We start from the raw sequence: 22,868 nt of genomic DNA, 5'->3' as shown, positions 1-22,868 counted from the left end.
TGGTTTACACAATGACAGATTGGGTTTGTTCCGTCCTGTAGTGACAGTGTTTGGTGTACACAATGACAGATTGGGTTTGTTCCGTCCTGTAGTGACAGTGTTGGGTGTACACAATGACAGATTGGGTTTGTTCCGTCCTGTAGTGACAGTGTTTGGTGTACACAATGACAGATTGGGTTTGTTCCGTCCTGTAGTGACAGTGTTGGGTGTACACAATGACAGATTGGGTTTGTTCCGTCCTGTAGTGACAGTGTTGGGTGTACACAATGACAGATTGGGTTTGTTCCGTCCTGTAGTGACAGTGTTTGGTGTACAAAATGACAGATTGGGTTTGTTCTGTCCTGTAGTGACAGTGTTTGGTTTACACAATGACAGATTGGGTTTGTTCCGTCCTGTAGTGACAGTGTTGGGTGTACACAATGACAGATTGGGTTTGTTCCTTCCTGTAGTGACAGTGTTGGGTGTACACAATGACAGATTGGGTTTGTTCCGTCCTGTAGTGACAGTGTTGGGTGTACACAATGACAGATTGGGTTTGTTCCGTCCTGTAGTGACAGTGTTTGGTTTACACAATGACAGATTGGGTTTGTTCCGTCCTGTAGTGACAGTGTTGGGTGTACACAATGACAGATTGGGTTTGTTCCGTCCTGTAGTGACAGTGTTGGGTGTACACAATGACAGATTGGGTTTGTTCCGTCCTGTAGTAACAGTGTTGGGTGTACACAATAACAGATTGGGTTTGTTCCGTCCTGTAGTAACAGTGTTGGGTGTACATAATGACAGATTGGGTTTGTTCCGTCCTGTAGTAACAGTGTTTGGTTTACATAATGACAGATTGGGTTTGTTCCGTCCTGTAGTGACAGTGTTGGGTTTGTACACAATGTTTGGTTTACACAGATTGGGTTTGTTCCGTCCTGTAGTGACAGTGTTGGGTGTACATAATGACAGATTGGGTTTGTTCCGTCCTGTAGTAACAGTGTTGGGTGTACACAATCACAGATTGGGTTTGTTCCGTCCTGTAGTAACAGTATTGGGTCCACATAATGACAGATTGGGTTTGTTCCGTCCTGTAGTAACAATGTTGGGTGTACATAATGACAGATTGGGTTTGTTCCGTCCTGTAGTAACAATGTTGGGTGTACACAATGACAGATTGGGTTTGTTCCGTCCTGTAGTGACAGTGTTGGGTGTACACAATAACAGATTGGGTTTGTTCCGTCCTGTAGTAACAATGTTGGGTGTACATAATGACAGATTGGGTTTGTTCCGTCCTGTAGTGACAGTGTTGGGTGTACATAATGACAGATTGGGTTTGTTCCATCCTGTAGTAACAGTGTTGGGTGTACATAATGACAGATTGGGTTTGTTCCGTCCTGTAGTGACAGTGTTGGGTGTACATAATGACAGATTGGGTTTGTTCCATCCTGTAGTAACAGTGTTGGGTGTACATAATGACAGATTGGGTTTGTTCCGTCCTGTAGTGACAGTGTTGGGTGTACATAATGACAGATTGGGTTTGTTCCGTCCTGTAGTAACAGTGTTGGGTGTACATAATGACAGATTGGGTTTGTTCCGTCCTGTAGTAACAGTGTTGGGTGTACATAATGACAGATTGGGTTTGTTCCGTCCTGTAGTAACAGTGTTTGGTGTACATAATAACAGATTGGGTTTGTTCCGTCCTGTAGTAACAATGTTGGGTGTACACAATGACAGATTGGGTTTGTTCCGTCCTGTAGTAACAGTGTTGGGTGTACATAATAACAGATTGGGTTTGTTCCGTCCTATAGTAACAATGTTGGGTGTACACAATGACAGATTGGGTTTGTTCCGTCCTGTAGTGACAGTGTTGGGTGTACATAATGACAGATTGGGTTTGTTCCATCCTGTAGTAACAGTGTTGGGTGTACATAATGACAGATTGGGTTTGTTCCATCCTGTAGTAACAGTGTTGGGTGTACACAATGACAGATTGGGTTTGTTCCGTCCTGTAGTAACAGTGTTGGGTGTACATAATAACAGATTGGGTTTGTTCCGTCCTGTAGTAACAATGTTGGGTGTACACAATGACAGATTGGGTTTGTTCCGTCCTGTAGTAACAGTGTTGGGTGTACATAATAACAGATTGGGTTTGTTCCGTCCTGTAGTAACAATGTACACAATGACAATTGGGTTTGTTCCGTCCTGTAGTAACAATGTTGGGTGTACACAATGACAGATTGGGTTTGTTCCATCCTGTAGTGACAGTGTTGGGTGTACAGCACTCATAGCCTCATTCCTGTTATGTGTGGTCACAATGGGAGGTTGACTTTGCCCTGCCCTGTAGCCCTTTGTGTATACCTGGTCATAATGGCTCTGCTCTGCCCTGTAGCTTTCAGTGTACGCCACATTATCCTTGGGGATCAATATGCTTGGGACAAGACCCAGGCTGGTGATGCTTGGTTTCAATGGAGTTTTCTCCCTTGTCTCACCAACAACACATGATCATTCAACAAACATATATATTTGTTCTGCTCACTAAAGCATCTAGCCAGATCAGTCACTGGTGTCTTCATTTTCTTCTCCCTTCATTTTAAGTGATAAATATCTTCCATACTCACCTCTTGGACAAGACTCTGAAACTTGGTGACCTTGTCTGAGACTTCTCTGTCAAGATTCTGAAATACAAGCACATATAGTGAACACAGCACCGACCGTGAGCTACCAGTTACTTGACACACACCTTGAACTCATTTCAATAACTTGACCATGATCCTTAACTGTGGTGCCAGGGTTATTTTTACCTTCTCAAATATTTTATTGCATTCCGCAATCATGAAGCTCTTCAGATGTGAACTCTTTCAATGAACAAACTGATCCTATCCCATTTAATACAAACTTTCCTGTATATTTGTAAACATATCTACTGGTTGAGTCACCTAACAAGGGGACATGCGGCCCTGCAACAATGCAAGAAACAATGAGGTAACAAACATTACTATTACTACCTGAGTTTAGGCATGGGTCTATAGTTGAAACAGTGGACAGATCAGGGTTAGGCCAATGTCTGATAATTCTTCATGGACAGAGGTATATTGATCAGTCCTTTAATGTTGTAGTCTTAGATCAAGAGGTGATATCCATTAATATAATTAAATCATACACATGGTATGTCACTGCAAGGAGACAATATTAACATTTCTGATGCAACTAGTTCCTAAGCAAGAACACTTATAACTCATACCCCATCCCCAGGGCTGGACCATACAACCAAGTCACACCCCATCCCCAGGGCTGGACCATACAACCAAGTCACACCCCATCCCCAGGGCTGGACCATACAACCAAGTCACACCCCATCCCCAGGTCTGGGCCATACAACCAAGTCATACCCCATCTCCAGGTCTGGGCCATACAACCAAGTCATACTCCATCCCAAGGTCTGGGCCATACAACCAAGTCATACCCCATCTCCAGGTCTGGGCCATACAACCCAGTCACACCCCATCTCCAGGTCTGGGCCATACAACCAAGTCACACCCCATCCCCAGGTCTGGACCATACAACCAAGTCACACCTCATCTCCAGGTCTGGGCCATACAACCAAGTCATACCCCATCCCCAGGGCTGGACCACACAACCAAGTCATACCCCATCTCCAGGTCTTGGCCATGCAACCCAGTCACACCCCATCCCAAGGTCTGGACAATGCAACCCAGTCACACCCCATCCCAAGGTCTGGGCCATACAACCAAGTCATACTCCATCCCCAGGTCTGGGCCATACAACCAAGTCATACCCCATCTCCAGGTCTGGGCCATACAACCCAGTCACACCCCATCTCCAGGTCTGGGCCATACAACCAAGTCACACCCCATCCCCAGGTCTGGACCATACAACCAAGTCACACCTCATCTCCAGGTCTGGGCCATACAACCAAGTCATACCCCATCCCCAGGGCTGGACCACACAACCAAGTCACACCCCATCCCCAGGTCTGGGCCATACAACCAAGTCATACCCCATCTCCAGGTCTGGGCCATGCAACCCAGTCACACCCCATCCCAAGGTCTGGGCCATACAACCAAGTCACACCCCATCCCAGGTCTGGGCCATACAACCAAGTCATACTCCATCCCCAGGTCTGGGCCATGCAACCCAGTCACACCCCATCAGGGTCTGGACCATACAACCCAGTCACCCCAGGTCTGGGCCATACAACCAAGTCACACCCCATCCCCAGGTCTGGGCCATACAACCAAGTCATACCCCATCCCCCAGGTCTGGGCCATACAACCAAGTCACACCCCCATCCCCAGGTCTGGGCCATACACCCCATCAAGTCATACAACCAAGTCATCCCCATCCCATCTCCAGGTCTGGGCCATACAAAGTCCAAGTCATACACCCCATCCCCTCCAGGTCTGGGCCATACAACCAAGTCACACCCCATCCCCAGGTCTGGACCATACAACCAAGTCACACCCATCATCCCCAGGTCTGGGCCATACAACCAAGTCACACCATCCCATACCCCAGGTCTGGGCCATACAACCAAGTCACACCCCATCCCCAGGTCTGGGGGCCATACAACCAAGTCATACCCCATCCCCAGGTCTGGGCCATACAAAGTCATACAGTCACACCCCATCCCCAGGTCTGGGCCATACAACCAAGTCATACTCCATCTCCAGGTCTGGGCCATGCAACCCAGTCACACCCCATCCCCAGGTCTGGGCCATACAACCAAGTCACCTCCATCCCAAGGTCTCCAAGTCACACCTCCATCCAGGTCTGGGCCATACAACCAAGTCACACCACCATCCCCAGGCCATACAACCAAGTCATACCCCATCCCCAGGTCTGGGCCATACAACCAAGTCATACTCCATCTCCAGGTCTGGGCCATACAACCAAGTCATACTCCATCTCCAGGTCTGGGCCATACAACCAAGTCATACTCCATCTCCAGGTCTGGGCCATACAACCAGTCAGGTCTGGGCCACCCCATCTCCAGGTCTGGGCCATACAACCAAGTCATACCCCATCTCCAGGTCACACCCCATCTGGGCCATACAACCAAGTCATACTCCATCTCCAGGTCTGGGCCATACAACCAAGTCATACTCCATCTCCAGGTCTGGGCCATACAACCCAGTCACACCCCATCTCCAGGTCTGGGCCATACAACCAAGTCACACCCCATCCCCAGGTCTGGGCCATACAACCAAGCCATACTCCATCCCCAGGTCTGGACCATACAACCAAGTCATACTCCATCTCCAGGTCTGGGCCATACAACCAAGTCACACCCCATCCCCAGGTCTGGACCATACAACCAAGTCATACTCCATCTCAAAGCCTGGGCCATACAACCAAGTCATACTCCATCTCCAGGTCTGGGCGATACAACCAAGTCATACTCCATCTCCAGGTCTGGGCCATACAACCCAGTCACACCCCATCTCCAGGTCTGGGCCATACAACCCAGTCATACTCCATATCCAAGACTGTACCATACAACCCAATCATCTCCCATCTCCAGGGCTGGACCAGATAATCCAGTCATATTCCATACTCAAGTCTGGACCATACAATTCAGTCATACCCTCTAGTCAAGTCTGGATAATCCAGTCATACTCCATACTCAAGTTTTGACAATCCAGTCACAATCCATCACACAATGTTACCTCCCATCCGCTACCTATCCAGCTACCCACACACAATTAGTGTAGGGTGGACAGAGAGTAAACACACTGTTGTGTAAAGCAGTATACATTCATCAATACTCAATGTAATGAAATATTTCTTCATCAAAGGTATTCCTTCCTTTAAATATGATTTCACCTGAATTCCACATAGAGGATGGGTAAATGGGTACGTTGCAGCCTATGATTGAGTCTATAAAAGTCATGGAAAACTTCACAATGATTTTAGTCTGAATTCCCACACAGACTGAGATTAAAATGGTAAGACGTCCACACATGGTAAATTTGTTCCTACAGAATACAGTTACACATAATATCAATACTTGAAAGATGTTAGTCATAGTGATTTCAACAATGTGACTGGAAAAAATGCCGTACTTAGCAATATTCCAGCTATTTGGCAGTGATCTGTAAATAATCAAGTCTGTAGCACACAAGCCAGTGATGAACAGCATGAGCATTGATCTATGCAATTGGGATACAATGTCAGCGAGCCTGACCACCCAATCCTGTTACTTGTTTTTTTATGACAAGCATCTGTTGCTGAAGACCAACTCCAACTCAGAACAGCCGAGACTTGAGCCAACAAGAAAGCCTTTTCACTGCCAGATGTTTCAATCAGGATTTGTCTGGAAGCTCAAAAAGAAAAAGTTTCATTTTCAAGTCTAAAAACCCATCCCTAACTCGAGAGAGAATTGTTCAACGTCAGAACTGAACCCAAAGCGAGCCCACAAGCAGAACTTAGCCAATACTGGGCTATCATCAAAAACTGACGAATCCATCACTGGAAGCATTACTACAAGACAAATATGTGCCAAAAAACACTATGGTCAAATGTTTCAACCCGGCTACACTTAGGAGAACCCATAGGAGAAGAAGAAACAGCTACAAAACCTTGGAACCTGGTAACCATCAAACCATCCAGTGAGAGAGTTGGAGTCAAAAGGGTTGGCACAATGACTGACTTGAATCAAAGTATTTAACCCAGCCCTGTAATGGCGTATCATGTGCATAAGACACTGCTTGAGTTTCTGCACCTGTCACAACCAAGATAGCCCCTAAAGGGAACTGCTGCTGGCTCACAGCCAAAGCATCCTAAAGGATATGCACTTGTTGATGACAACGCAAGGCAAAGTCACATTTGACCTATAATATACATTTACCATAAGACACTTTCATGATAAAATACCCACAATAACTTAGTGTTTTTGACACTCTCCTGTTTGCAGTTGTTTCATGACCCCTCTCTTGTAAGTCACGCCATCATTCATCAGTTAATGTGTACTAAATATACGAAACATCCCATGATGACAAGTCCTCTCTGATGACCAAATACCATTGATATATAGTCTCTAGTACTGTCCCTAACTTCCTACTATATTCAGTGATGAATCTGTACACGTACTGACTACCCCCTATCATAATTAAACGAGATCTAGCGATGTCGTCAATGGCCATCTATTACACCCTCAAGTCAAAGACATGGGGATAGGACCTGTCAAGATTAAGACATCAAATATTGACGGCTGACATGAATTATTTGTGCCTCTCACTGTGACAGAGATGTGCTTTGCCTGATGCATGTCGATCAAGCTGTGATCAAACACCACCACCAAGTAATCCTTGGCAACACAGCTGTACGCTTGGCATTACAGTCTTCCTCCTCCTGTCAATATTCATTTCTTATAAACTTTTAATCTGAGGTAATCAAGCTGTTAGGATATTCTCAAAGTTCCTTGAGTACAGTTTTCACTGTTGTGAAGTTCAGTTATTCGGATCGTTACTAAATGTTCCATGCAATATCAGTTATTTTAGCCATCACAACAATTATTCTTGACAAAAGTAATGTCTAGATTTTATATCACACTTTAAATATTAAAATATATTTTCATATAAAACATAGTGTTATGTGGGTTTAATCTCAAGGTGAGGTGTCAGAATGTCATCAGCTTTAACTGTCCATATGAACCTGTGAGTTCCTATCACTGAAGCAACAAACACACAGTACCAGAATTGACATTAAGTGACGGAGACAACACCTACTGGACCCTGTCTGACTGTCCTGTGCGTGAGTTACATGTTGGGTCTAGCACATTAACCACAGTATATTCGTGAGTGATTTCCCCTGTCTTCGCTGCAGTCCCAGCACAGTGACGTGAGACAGATTCACCTCATCAAATCTTTAGGCCTCACTGAATGTTTTAATGAAGCACCTCTCAATGGAGGGATTAGGTAGCCCCTGAGAGGAAGCCAAACTGAGAGTACACATGCTGGACCAGCATATTAGTGAAGTAATCCTCACTGTCCACTGGTCACATCAGTAGTAACAGCCACCTGTAGCAGTACACACAGTACAATCACAACCTACTCAGTACTGTGGTGAAGACAATGTCCAGTACTTCACCCTACCTAAACTACAACAAGCATTCTACAGATAGGACAACCTGAATATGGAAAATGTGTACAATACCAACAGGACCTATCGTCATGATGTACTTTATAGTGAAAAGATATGACATGCTGTTTTCATTGCAGAATTACCTCTACATTAGCTGATGCTTAACAAATTTCAGATAAAAGTTAAAAAACCAACTTTGTCATAATTTTAACCCTTTAAAGGCCAAAGTTACTGTTTAAAGGACTTTAAAGGATTCGAGAACCCATTCAATGTCAGATGCTGAATCTTGACCAGAACACACAGATGTTTATATCGTTAATGCTGACTTACCATGACTTAGAAAAGGAATGATTACTTTTGAATTATCACTACTGTGGCCATAGACACAAAACATGTCATAGGAATCTGAAATCTCTGATTTTCTAAACTTAAATTTGAGTTTTCATGTATTTGTTTGGAATGTTTGAAGTGAATATCTCCCACTTGATTCCATCGACAGTATTATTGGGCAGGACTCCTGCTGGTTGTTGGGTGGAGGTGGAACTGCAGTAAAGAATGGTGATTGTTGATCTTCCAGCGTCACCACATCTGCATTGGGGAGCACTTGACACATGTATAAGGGCCTAGTAAGGATGGGATACACGCCAATTACAGTAAAGTCTACATGAACCACCACATTGAAGCTCTCTTTGATGTTCAGCTCAAAGCATGTGAACCTGTACCTGTCACAATACTACATTCATTTGAATTAGCTTTCACAGGTGGAAAATTATTCATCTAAATTGTTTTATCAGAGAAAGATGAGCTTTATCCACTCACTGATCAAGCAGAGTAGATGTGGCCGGCCCATGCTAGACTTGCATACAGAATGTCCTTGATACAACTAGCATGATGGCTACAGATATTGGATCAGAAGCCTCCAAACTCAGAGATTGCCCCCTAGAACCAACACATCCACCAGGGCTTCATGTCCACACAGCTGCCTGGGAAGTGGAGCTGAAAATCTCCGGTCTCCTAGAGCTGGCAAGTCATCAAGTGGCAGCAGCTACATATTGCTGACGGTCCTGTGTCTTGTGTACCCTGCACCTGTACCCTACACCTGACACACCCGGGAGGGGCCCGACTGACCGGCTGTGAGGAAGGTCAACCTACAGATCTGACAGCTTCACACACTTAACACACTCCCTGCGTGAAGCCCTTCACCTGCATGTCCACATCGCAGTCAAAACTGGACACTACAGTCACTGGTCACATTTGTGTGTTCAGTCATGCTGACAACACACGATCACAGTGGACCTGGTCTATCTCATTACTATGATTGCTGCTGATTACTGGTTATGTGTCAATTTGTCTTGCAGCAACAACACAACAAGACACTGTTCAGCAGACTGGCTCAGCTAACATATATTGTGTGCATTAAGAGCTACTTTCCCTCACTCCCACAGGGAACCTCCCCACCAAGGACAGCTCTAGTCAAAGAGATACCAAGCTCTATATAGGCCCTAGGATGAAAAACACATTAGACTTCCTGAAGAAAAGGCACAAGTCAATAACACAATGATAATTTCAAGGCATCCTGAGTAGTATGCTTTCTAAAAACTTGTTCTTCAACACTACAGCTGTTGTAAAGATGAAAGAATGTGCACCCTGAATTGCACTCCTCACCCGTATTTTGTTCTCCAGATTCAGCCTCTTGGCCAGACTGTCTGCTTTCTCTGCCCGCACGATTTCTATCTCTGTTGACAGCTCTGTGATCCGCCTCTGGAACTCTGCAACATGGGCAACAACACTTTAGCTAGCCAATCTCAATGTGAAACCTGACAACAAGGGCAACAACACTTTAGCTTGTCATTCTCAATGTGGAACCTGACAACATGGGCAACTCTTTAGCTTGCCATTCTCAATGTGAAACCTGACAACATGGGCAACAACACTTTAGCTAGCCAATCTCAATGTGAAACCTGACAACAAGGGCAACAACACTTTAGCTTGTCATTCTCAACGTGAAACCTGACAACATGGGCAACTCTTTAGCTTGCCATCCTCAATGTGGAACCTGACAACATGGGCAACTCTTTAGCTTGCCATTCTCAATGTGAAACCTGACAACAAGGGCAACAACACTTTAGCTTGCCATTCTCAATTTGGAACCTGACAACATGGGCAACAACACTTTAGCTTGCCATTCTCAATGTGAAACTTGACAACATGGGCAACAACACTTTAGCTTGCCATTCTCAATTTGGAACCTGACAACAAGGGCAACAACACTTTAGCTTGCCATTCTCACTGTGAAACCTGACAACATGGGCAACAACACTTTAGCTTGCCATTCTCAATGTGGAACCTGACAACATGGGCAACTCTTTAGCTAGCCATTCTCAATGTGAAACCTGACAACAAGGGCAACAACACTTTAGCTAGCCAATCTCAATGTGAAACCTGACAACAAGGGCAACAACACTTTAGCTTGTCATTCTCAATGTGGAACCTGACAACATGGGCAACAACACTTTAGCTTGCCATTCTCAATGTGAAACCTGACAACATGGGCAACAACACTTTAGCTTGCCAATCTCAATGTGAAACCTGACAACAAGGGCAACTTTTAGCTTGCCATTTTCAATGTGAAACCTGACAACATGGGCAACAACACTTTAGCTTGCTTTTCTTCTCAATGTGAAACCTGACAACATGGGCAACAACACTTTAGCTTGCCATTCTCAATGTGGAACCTGACAACATGGGCAACAACACTTTAGCTTGCCATTCTCAATGTGAAACCTGACAACATGGGCAACAACACTTTAGCTTGCCATTCTCAATTTGGAACCTGACAACATGGGCAACAACACTTTAGCTTGCCATTCTCAATGTGAAACCTGACAACATGGGCAACAACACTTTAGCTTGCCATTCTCAATGTGAAACCTGACAACATGGGCAACAACACTTTAGCTTGCCATTCTCAATGTGAAACCTGACAACATGGGCAACAACACTTTAGCTTGCCATTCTCAATTTGGAACCTGACAACATGGGCAACAACACTTTAGCTTGCCATTCTCAATGTGAAACCTGACAACATGGGCAACAACACTTTAGCTTGCCATTCTCAATGTGAAACTTGACAACATGGACAACAACACTTTAGCTTGTCATTCTCAATGTGAAACCTGACAACAAGGGCAACAACACTTTAGCTTGCCATTCTCAATGTGAAACCTGACAACATGGGCAACAACACTTTAGCTTGTCATTCTCTCAGTGAAACCTGACAACAAGGGCAACAACACTTTAACTTGCCATTCTCACTGTGAAACCTGACAACATGGGCAACAACACTTTAGCTTGCCATTCTCACTGTGAAACCTGACAACATGGGCAACAACACTTTAGCTTGCCATTCTCACTGTGAAACCTGACAACATGGGCAACAACACTTTAGCTTGCCATTCTCACTGTGAAACCTGACAACATGGGCAACAACACTTTAGCTTGTCATTCTCACTGTGAAACCTGACATGGGCAACAACACTTTAGCTTGTCATTCTCACTGTGAATCCGCCCGGAGAGCGGCAGGTCGCGGGTTCGATCCCCGACCCAACATACCAAAAGATGTTAAAATATGGTACTTGTTGGTCCCTGCCTGGCGTTCGGCATTTATGGGTACAACAAGGACTGGTCGGCTCGGAGTCAGTATAATGTGTCTGAGTGGGGTATTCATGCTTAACTGCGGCATGGTATCTCAGTGGGCTAGCACTATATAACCAGCTTAAGTCTGGGCTAGTACAAGCAGCCGCACATACACATACACACGCATGCACGTCGTCATATGAGCGAAATATTCTCAAGCACGACGTAAAACCCAATTTCACCTCACCTCACCTCACTGTGAAACCTGACAACCAAGCAATAATACACCAACTGGAACTACGCAACTCTCATGTGCAGGAATATAGTGTATGATCAACTCAGAATTTGTGATCTTAAAAATGAACATGCTATTTTCAAATTTGCTATTCATATGTAAACAGACATTTGCAAACTTGGATTAATTTGGCAAGTCCCAAGGTATAACCAGTATGAGAAGTATGGTATTATAGGAACTATAGCTAAAGATTGATATTAAAAGAACAAGGGTGTTTGCATTACAAGCAGAAACAGAAACAGATACATCCCATTCTTTATTTCCGAATGGCCCAAAACATTTAGATTCAAAATCATTTGCAAACCATAAAACTCCATTTGCAAACATGTTTCCTTACATAACATCACACTTTCTCAATGAAGTACAGATTCTAGTACTTCTTGATGTTGAGTGTCAATTCACTGAGAAAGCATATCCCAAATAATTACCCCTATGTAAAAGTCATTGTGTATTCATAGATTACAATTTACACTTATCGGAGGGGTACACAAAGTATGTGATCTAGACTACAAGATGTCTGACTTCCATTTTTGTGAAAGCTATGGTGACTAAGTGGGTTAAATCGCCGACTTTGTGTGCTGGCCATTAGGGGCCTCACTCTGAGAGTGTGGGTACAAATCCCAGATGGGACTCAACCCAAAGAAGAACTACAATCTGTACTTTATTGTCAAAGTATAATCCCAAATAAAACATATATTACATTTGAAGGGTTTCCTAACAAGGTCTAATGCAGTAATAATCTTATTGAGTTATAATCACTTCAGGTTGAAAGACATAGCTTTGGGTCAGTGAGCAACTTTTCATAATAAGACTTGACGATGAGTGAGTGGGGTTTTACGCTGCTTTTAGCAATATTCCAGCAATATCACTGCTGGGGACACCAGAAATGGGCTTCACACAATGTAGACTTCACCATGGACACATGGACTGAATCCTAAATATGCATGAAGATATTACGTACACAAGCTTTTTTGGCACTACTATTTTACACTGACCTTCAATCTCTGCCAATCATATGTGAAGTATTAGTTACAAATATGAAGCTCCCTACCAAGCTGACAATACCTTCTGAATTAAACTTTACACAAGTCATTTCATGGGTGAAAGACCTTCAAAGTGATCTAGGCATTTGACACCACACTCACAGTCTAGTCATTCACGGTTTATCACTGGAAAATGCTTTGAGTGAGTGAGTGAGTTTAGTTTTATGCTACTTTTAGCAATATTTCAGCAATATCACGGTGAGTGACACCAGAAATGGGCTTCACACATTGTACCCATGTGGGAAATCGAACCCGGATCTTTGGCGTGACAAGCTAACGCTTTGACCACTAGGCTACTCTACCGCCCCTGGAACTGCTTTAATGCTTCCTGAAATTTGGGCATTGTTTCATGTGATTGTTAATCACTGTGACCTTATGAAGAGGTCACCCAGAAGACTCATGAGCATGATCATAGTTTCCTCAAAATCAAATCATTAAAACTCAAGTTAAATCCCTTTCTAAAATAGAAAGTGGGCTGAAAGAGGCTATAATAAAGTATACAACTTTATGGATAACAACTTCTTGTTTATTGCACAGAGCAATGTTTCAGTGTAGATTCTTACACCGTTTTCAAGTTAAAAGTGTTTTGCATTACAACCGACACATTGCTCTGTGCAATAGACAAGAAGTTGTTATCCATAAAGTTGTATGCTATATTATTGACTCACCAACTTCTAGAATGCTGATCAAACCATTTGAAAAAGGTTATTTCAGAAAAAATCTTTCCCTGGCCCTTCCTAAAACAAGATCTAAGAATGTTGAAAAGTAAACAAGGTAGTGGCTAGGCCTTGGTTGTATGCTTCACATGACATTTCCAATAAGATGGCTGTGTCCAGTGTCAGCAGGAACATACTGGTATATTTATCTACAAAAGTATGTACCCCAAAACTTTAAAATATTGTTATCACAATGTCCATTCTGAGTCATAATGTACACTGCAGCGAAAGGGTGGCTTTTGGGGGACCGCAGCTGTAAGTCTGTAAGAGTAGTGGGGCTACCAGTCATAGGATCACATTACGCAAGCTGGCCCTGGTCTGAAGGGACTGTAGTAAAAAATCTGTAACTGTATCGTTTGCGAATACCCACCATGCTTTTCTCTCTGTGTGTCGGTGATGGTCTGGCGATGGATTTCTTCGCTGCTCTGCTCCTTAGTCTCCAAACTCTTCACCTGAACAAAACAGCTAATGTCAGTCATGGATAAAGAGGGAACCAACTGTATTAGTGGTACTGTTCTACCCACAGACAGAATCTCCTTCAGTGCCAGTCACATCAAATAATTGGAACCAAGCTCAAGAGTGGTCACATTAGTTTTGGACCATGTAAAGCATGCCAACTAAGTACTGTGATACACTACATGATGGTGCAGTTATGACCTGTACTGACATGCGCAAAGCTTACTGTGATAACTAGTAATGTATATCATAAATACTGATCAATATGGACTTTAATGATGTTAAATCAAATCATGCATAACACATAGTAAGATGCATAATGATTTCATTTGAAGATTTACTGAAAGACCTAAGAACTAAGTCACCAGATCAGGAACTTTTTTATGGTAATTTGATAAATCTGTTGGAAACAGTTCTACTTCATAAATTTAGATATTTTCCTCATTCAGTAGCTAAATTTCAGATTTTATTCCTACATGAGAATTGTACAGAAATGTTAAAGGTGGAAACAAACCATAAACAACTTTAACTGACAGATCTTTTCCAATACCTTGAGAAAGCGAACCATTTATCAAGAATGTATTGATATTCCGAAACAAATCAATACAATGTAATCAGAGAGCAATTTGTTCTCTTTCATTTAACATTTTTTTAACTTACATTTACAAACTTACAAAGATTATAAAGATACATTATATATATTGTTGATAACGTACTCCATAGAAATGTACATTTTATATTTCAAACTTGGACATTTCTAAAGGGACCATAATGCATTTTTCTTAGTGTAAAATTGGAAAAGATGTAGATTAAATAAGCAGATTAGCTTCAGGACATTCTCACATGTCCCACAAAGTAAGGGAACAAATTGCACAGCACACAAATAAATGTCAGCACTATTTTATACCTGTTTATCTACCTAATGTGTAGACTACAAATTGTGACAATTTATAGGCATTGTTTTTTTCAACAACAGTGCTTGTATTGTGTCACCTTCATTGTGTCAGTCCATTGATTGACATCAACACAAAAACACTGTGATTGGGCAACACAGACATGGTAACACTGCTTTACAATGCATAGGCAATTGGTACCATGGAGAACTGTATGTCTGGGATCACTCATGGTATCTTTAATCTAGACATGATCAAATTTAACAAAAATTAAAGCCACACAAGTCTTCTTTGTAGTTTTACTCATAAATAATCTGCCAACTGTTTGCAATTTCATTGGGTAACATAAATTAGAAAGAAAATATTTGGTCCACGAAACAATCAGATTACTACCTGATCATAGTTGGAATATTGGAAGATTAAACAGTGTCCACGTATGAAAACCTCTCAAAATAGGTCAGTTTCAACACTGAACATTCTGCATCCATATATTTTATCCAACACCTGCAATCTTCAATTTCTGTATAAATATTGTATATGCACATCAAACAATGTTGGTGGTTTGGAGACATAAGCTGATTTGGACTCTAATACAGATAAAACTCAAGTTCTAACAACAGTACTTCAAAATTCTACTAATATTGATATTTAAAAGACACCTAATAAAATTCTATTCATATCTTTTGTAACCTTTCTAAAATCACAGTTTTAAAAACACTTGTGCTCCATGACAGATAACTGACACTTGAGGAAGTCCACTGAAATGTGGAAGAATTCTCGAACCACTGACCCAATCATTGATCACCTAACAGGTACTAATCCCACTAAACAGCAGCACCAGGATTTGTACAGTGATTGGATTAGGGTTCATATGGCATCATCATGTTTTCCAAATCATGAGCGATTTCAAGATGGCAGCACCTTCACCTCCAAGCGTAACTTTGGCAAGATGAAGTCGTGTTTGGAGTCTGTCTTGCGTTGTGAAGGTGATGCTGCAACAATAGCAGCCAGAGAACTGACAATGATTGTGACAAGTCTCATGGATCACCCTCCCCAACTATCAAGACTCGTTGCAATTTAGAATGAAAAAATAAATGAATGTACCCAGGTTATGACTTTTCTCTGACTCCAGACATGCAATCAGTGTCGGATGTGTAACATTCAATTACAAAATCAAATCTACGTCTTTGCTATAAATGTCTGCCAAGGACTTGTCTGAAACCTTTATACCAGGAAACTGTACGATAAATGTACTGAATGTTAGAAATCATTAGGTAGTATACTTTTTAAATATTTGCTTGGACTGACTATTACACATAGTATTCAAAATGATAAACATCTGAAATAAGGTAAAGGTGAAAATAAGGTTTACATTTTTCGAAACATATATCATCAGGTCAGGAATGTTGGATATTAAGAGTCTTCATCAAGTCATGACGTTTCAAAGTCTTATGTGTCATATGGAAATGAATCCCTTAAAATAAATGCAAACAATCCTGGTAAAAATGACATCACATATAGTGACCATGTTCAAGTGTTGAGGATTATCAGTGTTGTCAACATTTTTTTGAACTGAAGCACTGTAAGCCAGCTAACGAAAATATGACAAGTGACAATTTCTCACAAGAAATGACTATTCATTTTGCAATCAACATATGACATGTGCAACAGGATTCACAAGTTGAAGTCATTCATTCCAGGAAAGGTCTGGAGTGAAAAAGATATGGGACAAAATGGCTGTGTGTGATTTATTCCCTCAGTAGAGGACTGAGAGTCAAGTGGATGTGATAAAACATGTCCTCTCCACTCTGGCTCCCATTAATCACTACAGCGCTGATAGCATCGCGTCATTAATTATCCTCCTCATAACACTGTCATAATCAGAATTGCAACCTAATAGGCTCTGCGACAGCGTCCAGCCACATACCTAAATTGGAAAATGATCAGCATCACTTTCATGAACATAATTAAAATTAATAGACAATAAAACACTTTTTTCAAATTTCACATAGCTGTGGGCAAGGAATAAACTGACAGAAGCCCCTGAATATGATTACAAACTATCATAATTCAATAAAATCCTTACTGCTACTGGCAAAGTGTGTTACTGCCTGTATGACAAGCAGAGATGAAAAAATCTATCAATTTCAAAATCTTTTCAACTGTGTTTCTTTGGGTTCAATATAATTACGTTGTGCTGGTAAAAAGCCTAAAATCACTTTCTGTAACCAACATAGCGCTGTCTAATCAAGACATAAATGACAAATGACGACATGTGACCCTTTGCCCACAGCTGATTGGTCAAGCTAATGCATTGCACAACGAGACATTTTGAGGCTTCAGCAACAAGATTTGCAATGATTTTGTGCGACACCAGTCGGCAGTAATCAATATCCTACCCATGGATGGTTGAACACTACCGCTTGTAATAATTGTCCTGCACGGCCATGTGCTCCGCTAAATTAGTCAAATCCTTCGCCGGATTCCCGTAATTAAATAATCACAAAACACAATCAGGACTCTGGCCGGGACTGAAGATGATAAACACTTAAGTGGTGCACACTGCTGGTTCTTTGATCCCAACGATGCCAGGACAAGCTTGTCTCATGTCCTCAAACCATACGACCAACAATTCCACATGATTGTTGGCCATTTTGTTGCCCAGCAATTTCACATGATTGTTACTGTTTAAAATACATGAAACATGCTGTTATGCTCTGACCAGATTCATGACTGTTGATTTAATCTGCTAAGACACACAATAAAAAAACCATGAGCTGTTTCTGGTATTAGTCCTGTGACTGTCCTAAATGACACCCCTCTTTGATATTTCTCTCTTTCAAAGTAAATTAAATTCCCCTCAACGACATCTTGACAACTTCCAAGGACCATCGTTAAGTACGTGATTTCTGTCACTTGAACCAAAAGCCCTCCCTTTTTAATGAACATTAATGAAAGTTATATTACATTCTGTAATAAAAAAATATGTTTTGGAACAGTGGGATAAGTTGTGATGATAGAATGACAGGGAAAGGGACTGTCTTTATCTATATTTTTTCTGTTATATTTTCCATCCATCTGATAGAATTTCTGTTGTTCCATTGCTTTTGATACATGTGCAGGACAATATACCTTCAATAAGTTCTTTCAACTCAGCATAATTACATAGCTCAATCCTATAGTCTATTGGAAGTGACATCACCTTACCATGCAGTATGTGAGAAGCCAACTCAATGACTGACTCATGATCTATTTTTGTTTAAAAAAAGACATCAGAACAAGTCTAAACTAATCAACTTGTGTTTGCCAGATAAAGTCGTACTAAAAATGTTGAAATAATCATCAGGATATGTTGCATTGAAAATGTGAATATCAAGATATGTGTATGTGAGGAGGGCCTACTGTGACAACAAATAACTTATATAATCAACAAAGACATCATCACTTGCTAATATATGCTAACAAGTAACAAATTTGTACATTAACCAAAATAAAGTATTCTCACTTCAGGAACTTCATGAGTGAAATTTGATAAATCTGATTCAAAAGAAATGTAACTTAATCAATTTTGATTATTTTATCATTCAGTACCCTAATTCAAGATCTAATGCTTACGTATAAATCATCTTAGAATTGTGTGCATGGTGTATTTTGAGCAAAATAATGGATTGTTTCTATTATACATATGTACCATGTCGTACATGTGAAGAACATGAGATAACATGAACTATAAATAGTAACTCCACTAGAACAATTATTCAGTTTGTGTTTTTGTACGACTTATAAGGACATGACAGTCACTATGAACCATGTGACAGATACCATTAACTGACCAAAGTACAGCTAAGTGTATATGTTTGTTACTGAAGCAGCTGTCATGGATGATCTCCCCTGCTTGCCCAAGTGGAGCCAGCTGTCAGTGAAGGCACATGTAGTTAATTCTGCTTCTTTTAGTAAGACATGGACTACAACTGTCTGTCCAACACTGCTGAGTGTCCACAAGGTGGCACTGCCACTTGTAAGAGAGTTACAGCTATCTGTTGAGAGAGTGCTGGAATTCTCAAACAGGACCAACCAGTGGGACAAGAACTGCTTATGAATTAAGTTAACGTCTCGCTGTTATTTTTCATTATTCCACACAAAAACCATTGTTGACTCACATCAAAAGAAATAAATCATCTGCGAAAGAAAATCGGCAGGCAGTTTGATTAAATTGCGATGCAATCGAAACTTGTGGGCACAGGCGCAGAAGCGCGTCTTATCACGCCACCCGGATTCCCGCGTGATTACACGACGTCCGAATCAATACGACACCGGGACACACTCGGTATTGACAGGCATATCCATGACTCTGTCCTCAGTGTCGAGGTGCCACAAAATCCTATAAAATTGTTATTGTCCGTCTTTTCAGTTACGGATTTGATACGCCCATGGAAAGTGGCCGATTTCTCTGGAGAACTGGCAGGCTGCATGGGCTGTTCCAAAGGCGGGCTGTCCTATGTCAACAGCGGAAAGTGTAATTAGTCGTGATGTCCTGGCTGTTATTGATCCCATGACGAGGGGACAGATGGGACGCTTTCTCCACGAGGTGCTTAATGAAGGGGGCCAAACACGCTATGTAGCACTACCCAGCCACTTATTGTAAAAACTTACTTTACTTTTTTCTTACCCTGAAATTTGACAGATATCAAATATCTGACATCTAATGTAATTTAATTTTTTAAAACATGAAATTTGACAATTATTGAAAATTTCTAAAATTTTATCGAGAAGCGTTCCATCCATGTCCCATGCCAGTTTATGTGAAGATGTGTTATTGATTTTGCTCAATGGTATTACTGGCAAGTTGAGGAGGCGACTGTCAACTCCGCTGGCTATACACGCTAACAGGGTTACCAAGGGCCTACTACCTCCTGGAGAAGTTGTCCACTTGCTGGGACATAGAGGTCACATCACTGCTTTGCAAGACATTCAGATGACCTCACTGGACCCAAGCACAGCAGGAACCATTCCTGTCAGGACTGTTTCATTGTCAACGCCCACTAAATTCATGATACATCCCAATAGGATTTTAACAAACGTTAATAAATGGAAACTTGTTTCTATTTGTAATTTCAAGCATTTCTCAAATCTGATACACATTAATACATGCTGTTGTTCCTTCAATTCACAGTAAGAATTTGTTTATATGTTCTGGGTTGTTGGTTTTTTTCCGGGTTTTTTATAATGATTCAAAACCTGGAATGAAACTCTCAAAGAGAAAACAGTACTTAAAGTCATTTACTAATTTTCAAGATCAACTCATGATACAATATAAACCCGTCGCATTCATCAAATATTCCTTAAAAACATTAAGAAAAGTCAGAGTTATGTCACTACAAGAAATTAACACTCAACTCCTTTTAAATAAACAAGAATTTCCAAAGAGGTCCTGAAGACCATTGTGAGAATGCTGATTCCACCACGGGGCTATGTTGGCACTGGTGGGGAGCCTCCTCAGTCTGGAGGTGCAGTATCACATGGCCACTCTGGTTTGGGGGTCACAAGAGGGGGCCATTAGGGACCATCTGCATTCCTTTACACAGCCAGACAAGTACTCTCTAACTCTGCAAATTGTTCACATATAGCATCCATCAAATAGATTCTCCTTGTTGGTTTCTACCCAGTTAGAAACAGTCATTCATTACAGTATAGGTGGTGCCAAGAAGACAGTCAGTTCAAATTTCAGAACATATCCTTTCACTTACTTGAGACAACCTATGATGACCAAGTTATCATATAAAGTATTCTTTTGTTAATTGAAGGCATTGGATTTTAAATAATATCCCCCAATATTAACATCACACACAAACAAGTATTCCATAGTTACAATGAAAGTTAATGCCTGAATGATAACATTCTCTTCTTATTAAACAAATTTTGCTGTTCATCAACCTTGACAGAGCAAAGACGAATGGAGTTGCCTATCCCGAGCCCCAGCTGTAGATGAAACAGTCCAAGTGAGGAAGCACCCAGGATCTGTCTTCTATGAGACATGCGTTCCGCTCTGCTCTCTTCTGCCTTACAACACAGACTCTTGCAATTTTACAAGAACACAAATCAGAGAGGAAATAAGTAATTTCCTGTGGCTAATATCCCCAAACACAAGACAGCTGTGACGCAGCCAGCTGGGCACTGTTTAAAGTGAATTTCTTGGGGAGGCAAGGAGGGGGACACTTGATACAGTGAGATGTAGCATTGGAGTACAGGATGGGATAGGGAAGGCAAGGAGGGGGACACTTGATACAGTGAGATGTAGCATTGGAGTACAGGATGGGATAGGGAAGGCATGGGGGGACACTTGATACAGTGAGATGTAGCATTGGAGTACAGGATGGGATGGGGAAGGCAAGGAGGGGACACTTGATACAGTGAGATGTAGCATTGGAGTACAGGATGGGGTGGGGAAGGCAAGGAGGGACACTTGATACAGTGAGATGCATTGAGTACAGGATGGGGTGGGGAAGGCAAGGAGGGACACTTGATACAGTGAGATGAAGCACTGGCACAGGATGGGGTGGGGAAGGCACTTGGGGACCCAGTGAGATGTAGCATTGGAGTACAGGATGGGATAGGGAAGGCAAGGAGGGGACACTTGATACAGTGAGATGTAGCATTGGAGTACAGGATGGGGTGGGGAAGGCAAGGAGGGGGACACTTGATACAGTGAGATGTAGCATTGGAGTACAGGATGGGGTGGGGAAGGCAAGGAGGGGACACTTGATACAGTGAGATGTAGCATTGGAGTACAGGATGGGATAGGGAAGGCAAGGAGGGGACACTTGATACAGTGAGATGTAGCATTGGAGTACAGGATGGGATAGGGAAGGCAAGGAGGGGACACTTGATACAGTGAGATGTAGCATTGGAGTACAGGATGGGGTGGGGAAGGCAAGGAGGGGACACTTGATACAGTGAGATGTAGCATTGGAGTACAGGATGGGATGGGGAAGGCAAGGAGGGACACTTGATACAGTGAGATGTAGCATTGAGTACAGGACAGGATGGGACAGGGAAGGCAAGGAGGGGGGGACACTTGATACAGTGAGATGTAGCATTGGAGTACAGGATGGGATAGGGAAGGCAAGGAGGGGACCCTTGATACAGTGAACTTGACCAGTGAGATCTTAGCACTGGAGTACAGAGATGGGATGGGAAGGCAGGAGACACTTGATACAGTGAGATCATAGCATTGGAGTACAGGATGGAATTAGGAAGGCACACTTGATACAGAGATGTAGCATTGCAGTACAGGATAGGTGGGGAAGGCAGGAGGGACCCTAGATCTGAGTAACATTGGGTACTGATGGGGTGGGAAAGCAAAGGAGGGACTTGATACAGTGAGATGTAGCACTGAAATTTGTTACAGAAGACGTAGGTTAGAAATTCACTTCTGTATGGTATTACTGAGACAATTTTTTCTGTTTGGATTATGCTGGTTGACAGCAGCTTTACTTATAGCATTACATGGTTGACAAGACAACACTTTTGTTGTATTACAATGGTTGACAAGACCATTCTTATTGTGCATTTAGGATGACCATTAGAACAGAACTACTGCATTTATCTGATGAGAAGACTATTCTGTTTGTATTACACGAGGGTTGAGGGACATACTGACTTACAAAACTACTCTACTTGTATTAAACAACTCACAACACTATTAGGAATTGTATTAGGACTGACAACATTATGCTACTCAACAATA

The 22,868-nt window shown here is 42.1% G+C and overlaps 1 protein-coding gene across 1 annotated transcript in view; it reads right to left on the bottom strand.

The window, feature by feature from the left end:
* The window catches only part of LOC124262375 (centlein-like), a 72,870-nt gene that overhangs the window by 9,413 nt on the left and 40,589 nt on the right, over positions 1–22,868 (bottom strand). The window contains exons 7-9 of the mRNA XM_046696857.1: positions 14,143–14,224; positions 9,748–9,851; positions 2,598–2,654 (exon numbers count right to left, since the gene is read on the bottom strand). Coding sequence (XP_046552813.1) covers positions 2,598–2,654; positions 9,748–9,851; positions 14,143–14,224 — 243 coding nt within the window. The remainder of the gene's footprint in view (positions 1–2,597; positions 2,655–9,747; positions 9,852–14,142; positions 14,225–22,868) is intronic.

This window comes from Haliotis rubra, unplaced genomic scaffold (assembly GCF_003918875.1).
Source record: "Haliotis rubra isolate DU_JTF1 unplaced genomic scaffold, ASM391887v1 Scf833, whole genome shotgun sequence".
Taxonomy (NCBI): domain Eukaryota; kingdom Metazoa; phylum Mollusca; class Gastropoda; order Lepetellida; family Haliotidae; genus Haliotis; species Haliotis rubra.
This window is presented reverse-complemented; position numbering and strand designations above follow the sequence as displayed.